Source organism: Rhipicephalus sanguineus, chromosome 1 (assembly GCF_013339695.2).
Source record: "Rhipicephalus sanguineus isolate Rsan-2018 chromosome 1, BIME_Rsan_1.4, whole genome shotgun sequence".
NCBI lineage: Eukaryota > Metazoa > Arthropoda > Arachnida > Ixodida > Ixodidae > Rhipicephalus > Rhipicephalus sanguineus.
The window spans coordinates 150830173-150836744 of NC_051176.1; the positions used below are offsets into that span (position 1 = coordinate 150830173).

Here is a 6572-nt window from a genome sequence, read left to right on the forward strand (position 1 = left end):
TGTAACCTCCGCTGAGTGACATAACGAGAAGGTGATGCGCTCCATACGCAGATATCGTCTGCACACATTGTGATGTGGACACCACGTAGTAACTGCTTCTTGAGATGAATAAGAACAAGATTAAACAATAAAGGGCTAAGCACCGCGCCCTGTGCCTTCTTTATAGTATAGTATGCAGTATGGCGTTCTGTAGTGCTCATGAATAGTTGCCGCCTTTGCTATGCCTCTTTCAGACCTATAGCTCTTTTAAGTTGCATCGGAAAACTCATGGAGAAAATGGTACACAAACGACTAACATAGTTACTTGAAAGCAGGAAACTTTACCCCCAAGAAATGAATGGATTTAGGCAACACCGGTGAGCTGTTGACAATGTAATAGCCTTCATCTCATCAATTGAAGAACTTACCCAGGGACACATAGCACTTGCCATTTTTCTGGATATCAAGACAGCATTCGACTCTTGTGTCCCACAGTGTAATACTTGACGCCCTGATTGCCATCGGTCTTGGAGGAAGAGTATACACATTGATTGCGGACTGATCTCATGAAATCCTCCTGGCCCTATAGACAATGACAATACGATATGCTGTTCATAGTTTCCTCTTACACTAAAAACAATAATTATAACAGGGAGACGAACACAACAGATGAAATCCAGTGTCATCTTTAGCGTAATAAGAATTCATGAATGTCAGAAAAAAAGTTTGCAAGCAAACTGCTAACTTGCAACAGCCTTTACAATGGAACTACAGTGAGAAATTAAATAATGTGTCTAAGTATCTCAAGATAAAAATGACAAGTATCGTATCGGATACATTTATTCTGCTAGTATCTTGTTTGTACCTCAAATATTTCTCCTTTGGATATCTTGTCGTATCTCGATACAATTTCAAAGTATCTTTGCCTAGCCCTGCTGCTGCATAAGCAAGCTAAATGATTTTCTGGTAATTTAATATAATCTACTTTACAAATCTTTTTTAAAGGAGCCCTGCAACACTTTTCCAAGTAACCATTGAACGGCTTCATTAAAAGAGCTTATTGCCTTACAAATTAACTGCCACAAAAATTTTTAGAATCCATCAAGTACGAGTGGAGATGCAGGAATTTTCCACACACTTTAAGCACTTTCTCCTTTCGTACCAGCAAGCATGCCGAAGGCTATGCAGGGAGGGGTATGACGAGGGGGCAAGAAGATACGTCCCTTCTGCAGCACGCGTCATGACCTTAAGCGCTTTCTTTTTTACTTCGAACGCGCTGCTTACTTACAGTGTGACCGCGAGTGTGCGTGTGGGCATGTGGCGGCATCCCGCAGCAGCCATGGTATCTATGTAGCGCACGATGCTCAAATCAGTCAATGGCAGAGGACTTTGGATTTATGGTGCAGTAATTTGGTTTTATGGCATCATTTCTCGAGAGAAGAGCGAGCAGTTTCTAGTTGACTGAGAATTAATTGTAAATGCCAGGCCGCATGCTGCGCTATAATGTTTGGCTCGTGTGTTCTCAGGACCCTCGACTACCAATCGGCAGCATTTTTTGACCACGCTGAAAAAGTGTTGCAGGGCCTTTTGAATACTCAGTGAAGGACAACTAGGAGCCGATGTCTTTCACATGCCTTGATGATACACACACAAATACTATAAAGGCTGCAGTCATTGTTAACACGTTTGTCCAGCTCACTTCACTGTTTTCATGAGCTCAGCAGGTCAACTGATGAGTTCCAGACATACACATGCAAAGGAACACTTCATGAGCCTAACACCTTCATGTTAAATTCATCCAGCTTTATTCACTAATGCTGCTGAGATGACAAGACAAGCTGAAAGAACTTTACAGCATAATGGAAGTAGTACTTTACACAAAGGTGCTCACTCTGCGTCAAATCATGCAAAATTTGGATATGTCAGTGGAAAAAAAGATGTTCGTCATCTTGACTACTTTCGACATCTGTGTCCTCCACTTCCTCATTGGAATCTTCGCAGTTTTCTTTCAGCCTTTCTTTCTCTAACTTTGCCTCCAGATTCCGCAGTCCTTGTAGCACCACATTTACATTCGGATTTTTTTTCATATATTTAGACTTCGGGGTTGAGGATTTCAAGGTGGTAGCACAATCTCGCTTACGGATGCTCTTCATGATCGCAACTGCTGCTACTGGCGATTCTGATGATGCACTGCCTACACTAGAAAATGAGAACTGACTCTTCCCTGGGCTGAGATGCGGGGAATTCGGCACAGGTGTTGTCATTCGAGATGCCCGGAAATCGGACAGCTCATCCCAATTTTCCGTCATGAAAAAATCACCAGGGATGTTTCCACCTAAAACCTGAGACTGGTAAATGTCATCGCAAGCTTCCTTCGCTGCCAGTGCATCTGCCAGCTTCTTGATTTGGGCCTTACGTTTGAGGGTTCCCTTTCTGGCTGTTATTGCTAGAAGTGCCTCCGTGGATTCACTTGCTTTGGGCTTTGTAGTCTGACTTGTAGAGTCTGCGCTGCGACCTTGCTTGCATGGCTGTGGTTTCACGAAAGGCTCAGCTGGTTCACAGCAACCCTTTTTCAGTGCATCTGAGACACTCAACTTGGGTGTGCTCTCACTTTCACTACCTGCCTGCTCTGTTTGTACACTTTTTAAAGCGTTAGCAACTTCAGAACTGGGCTGTCCACGAGATTGGGCGTCACTGTTATTGTGAACTTCTAATGATGGTTGTTTCTTTCTTGGTCTCCCTCTTTTTATGCCTGTGGTATTACTGTGATTTTTGGCAACATCAGTTTCAGATTTATCTCCAACGGCTGCCTCCTTGGGCAAAATTGCATGCAAAGGTGTAGCCAAAGGTTTCACTGATGACTCCCCTCGGTTTTCGGAGCAAACATCCTGTTGTCCTATGCAACCCTCACTAGATTTTTGCTTGCCTGCTGTAGCTCTACTGGACACAGAGCATGATGTAACCTTAGCTGAACCTTTTCTTTGAGAAGTATCTCCCCTGGAGGTTTTCTTCCTGGGTGAAAATTCAGATGAACATGTAACAGAACGTTTTCTTTTCGGTGCCCTTCTCTGGCTTGTAGCGGTATCCTGTCTTGACGAGCTCATATTTGATTTCTGTTTGCCCGATGCTGACGTAGTATCAATTTTACGGTGAGTACATGAAGCAGCTTTTGCTTGACAAACATTTCCAAAGGTCTTCTTAGATGTATCATGTGAAGACGTGGTTGCAGACTTTCTTGGTAATGGTGTTCTTCGGGTCTTCGGTGACCCTGTTTGGCCAGTGTTAAACTTGGTGCTTGAGGTGCGGCGCGTTCTGACTGTGCAGGAACTGTGGTGTGTTTCATTCTCAGTTGCCTTCTGCTGCTTTGTAACCAGTTCCTTGCTCAAGGTGCGGTTCCTGCGTGAAGCGCCTGTCTGTTGCTTACTACTTGCAGTGATTTGAGAAGTTTCCAGGTTAAATTTGTGCTTAGCTAGCAAACCACTTGATGATTTGGGTGCACGCTTGCGTAAGGCCAGTGCACAACTCCTAGTGCTATACCGGTGTTTCCCCTGTACTTCAGAGTGAGGGCTGCTCTTTGTAGCAGGATCCTTTTGGCTGCCAGGTGATTTCCTTCTGAGTGACTTCAGTTTCACTGGTATAGTCTCTGCACTGTCCATTTCAATGGTAGTGTGTGATAGATGCTGCTGCTTAACAGTGGAACTGCCTTCTCTTAGACTAGTTGCTGCTTTCTTCTGCTTCGCAAATGTGTTGTCACACGACGCACGACTGCTGTGTGGAGCACCTGTTTGCTGCTCTTCGCTTGCTGCACGCTGAACATTGTCCAAGCTATGCTTACGCTTAGCTGGCAACATGTTCAGCGACTTGGCTCCAAGCTTGTCTTTACATTCAACGTTCTTGCGTTGATAGCAGTGGCCACTTCTTGTCCGCACATGTTCATTTACACTGAGTCCGCATTCATCCTCTCTAGGGCGAATGTTATTTTTTTTTGCAGCCTCATTCTGGCACCCCGACAGTGAACTTAAGTCGTCCAATTTCTTCTTGGCTGACGACAATCCCGTATTGCTTGCTTTTTTACTGCTGCGTACAGGATACCTTTTGTTGATAATAGCAGAAGTACACTCCTCCAAACTTGCAGTTGCTTTATGCTGCCTTGAAGCTAAGATGTCACATTTATCACTTCTGAGCTGAATACCTGTTTGCTCCATGCCACCAGCTCTGTGGCGAGAACTATCCACGCTAGACTTCGACTTGTCTGGCAAAACGCATGGTGACATCACCTTAACCTCAAGTTCACTGTTTTTACGTGTCGGATAACAGCCGATCCTGGTCTGCACACTTGTACTGCTCTTGCGTTCCTTCACTGGCCCATAATTACTGTGCATTTGCTCTCCTCTGGAAGACGTTCGGCTACCACTTAATTCAGGTTTATCTTTCTGCTTTGTGCTTTTCTTCTGGCCTTGATTTCTGTACTTCCGTGGTGACGGCCCTGATAATGCTCTTTCGGCTACAGGCAATGCAGCAACATGGTCAAGCTTCAGGAATGCAGTTCCTTTTTTACCTGTGCTGCCAGAAGTACTTCGCTTTCTCACTTGCATTTCACAAGTTGAAGCTGTTTTGATTTTGCCATTCACATCACGAGTCGCTTGCATTCCTTGCTTTGCGCTCCGCAAGATTCGCTGTGCACTAGCCGATCGCGACCGTGTACAGACTTTATCACTGTGTCCCCCTGATGCATCATGTGCTTTAGCCCGAGTGGCAGGGCAAGAACTATTTCTCAGGGACCGTGTACACACTTCATCACTGCGTGCCCCTGAAGCACCACGTGCTCTATCCCGAGTGGCAGGGCATGAACTATTTCTCAAGGACCGTGTACACACTTCATCACGTGCTCTGGCCCGAGTGGCAGGGGACGAACTATTTCTCAAGGACATGCCCATTTCTGCTCCAAGTTTTTTCGGCACCTTCTGCTTGGCTTTACCAGATAATGACACTCGAGTCGAAGTTGAAAGGTTTCTTGTTTTCTCCAGAGACACTGGCGCGTGACGAGGCGTGCTGCTTGTCGGTCCCACCGCAATAGCTCCATTCACCGTTTCCAACAATATCGCCTCAGGCAGTCTTTCAACATAAATTTTGGCTTCTTTCATGTACAAAGGAGAAGCGTAGCTACCGACAATGGCAACGCCGCTCTTTCGAGTTGAGTGCTGCTTGGTTGGCGAAGTCGCTGAGGCAGATGCAACGCCGCTGTGTCGTCTGCGCCGCTGGAAGTTGAACGCACTGTCTCGCTGCATCTTCTGGAAACTTTTATCAGCAGAACAACGCTGAAAAGGGAGGTCTGGGTACTTCACTGTGCTTTCGGCTTCACGGCAATCCCGGCCATTTGAGTCTTCTTGTTCAAGCCAACCCCGTATGACTTGCCTCCAGTTCCGTGGTACACCATGCACGAATGCGTCGAGTATTCTCTCCGGAATGTATCCTTCAGCACCCGAAACTCGGTCGAACGGTCCCACAAGCTCGTAGCTCTTGCCGTCAGTGCACACGATACGTGTACTGCTCAGCCGGTTGTGTACGTTTGCTGTTGTGAGGAACTTGCCAGTTCTTTCACAATAACCCTCAATCCGAAAGTCGTAGGCGCTGGAAGGCACAATTCCCCACTCTTTAAGTCGCCTCATCCAGGAAGAGCTTGCAATGGCCAAACGTTCAGAAGGTGCTCGACACTTCAATCCTCTACCCCACTACACCAAAGCTCGAGGCTCGAGCGCACATTCGCGCCAAAACTAAAAACGTACAAAGCAACATTTTTATCACGTGACGTGATAGCGTGATAGGGCTTGGCGCTTGGCCAGTCTTGGCTATTTTGACTAGAACTCTAGTGCTGATTTTAGAACGTTGCTTTAAATACGCATGATGCAGAAAGCATTACAAATGAGATTAGTCAAATGCCACACATCAAACAGATGCAACAGCGAATGTTCTTGTAGGTCGTGGCTTTTGTCAATTTTTTGATCCGCTGACGTAGAAAGTAAGCGGTGGCGCTGTCGGCAGTAGCGATGACGTAAAGGTAACAGGAATGCAGCTGTAATGAAAAATAGGGCACTGTGGAATTACAATAGGTATGATGTTGTGAGAGGGATCTGAGAGGGGTCATTGTAGAGCTTAAAGCAAGATAGGTAGGCTCAAGGAGGTTAAAATAAAATTTGCTGGAGTGGAGGACATGGAGGAAGGAAAAATGGCGGAGGAGGCGCCCCTCAGCTACCTCAGCTTACAGTGTACTAGAATGGGGCAGTGGGCTCACTGCCATATCCCTGCGCCGCGCCGCCGCGGCCCTCTCCGCGTCGACAGCTTGAGCGCCCGCCAGGGGCGCTGCCGCCAGTTTCTCCTGAAAACTCTTGCGGGGTGTGGAGCGCGTCCCCTTGGTCGGTGGGGGTTAGGCTGGTTACGCTGTAGTTGCGGTGGTATCAACAAACACGGGGTTGGTGGCGGGAAGAGGGCCACCACAACGACACAAAAAGAGATCACAAAAAAAAAAAATGAGGAGGGGAGGGAGTCGAGCATTTTATTCTTTTTTTTTAAACTGATCCAAGTAGTTGAAGCTA

General features: G+C 46.4%; 1 protein-coding gene across 1 annotated transcript; it reads right to left on the minus strand.

Moving 5' to 3' along the window:
* Positions 1–1761: 1761 nt before the first annotated feature.
* Positions 1762–5756, minus strand: LOC119400237 (uncharacterized). Its single transcript, XM_049417177.1, has 2 exons — positions 4853–5756; positions 1762–4789 (listed from the first exon to the last, which is right to left on the minus strand). Exons 1-2 carry the CDS (start codon positions 5646–5648, stop codon positions 1902–1904), a joined length of 3684 nt encoding a protein of 1227 aa, XP_049273134.1. The 5' UTR covers positions 5649–5756; the 3' UTR covers positions 1762–1901.
* Positions 5757–6572: the final 816 nt, after the last annotated feature.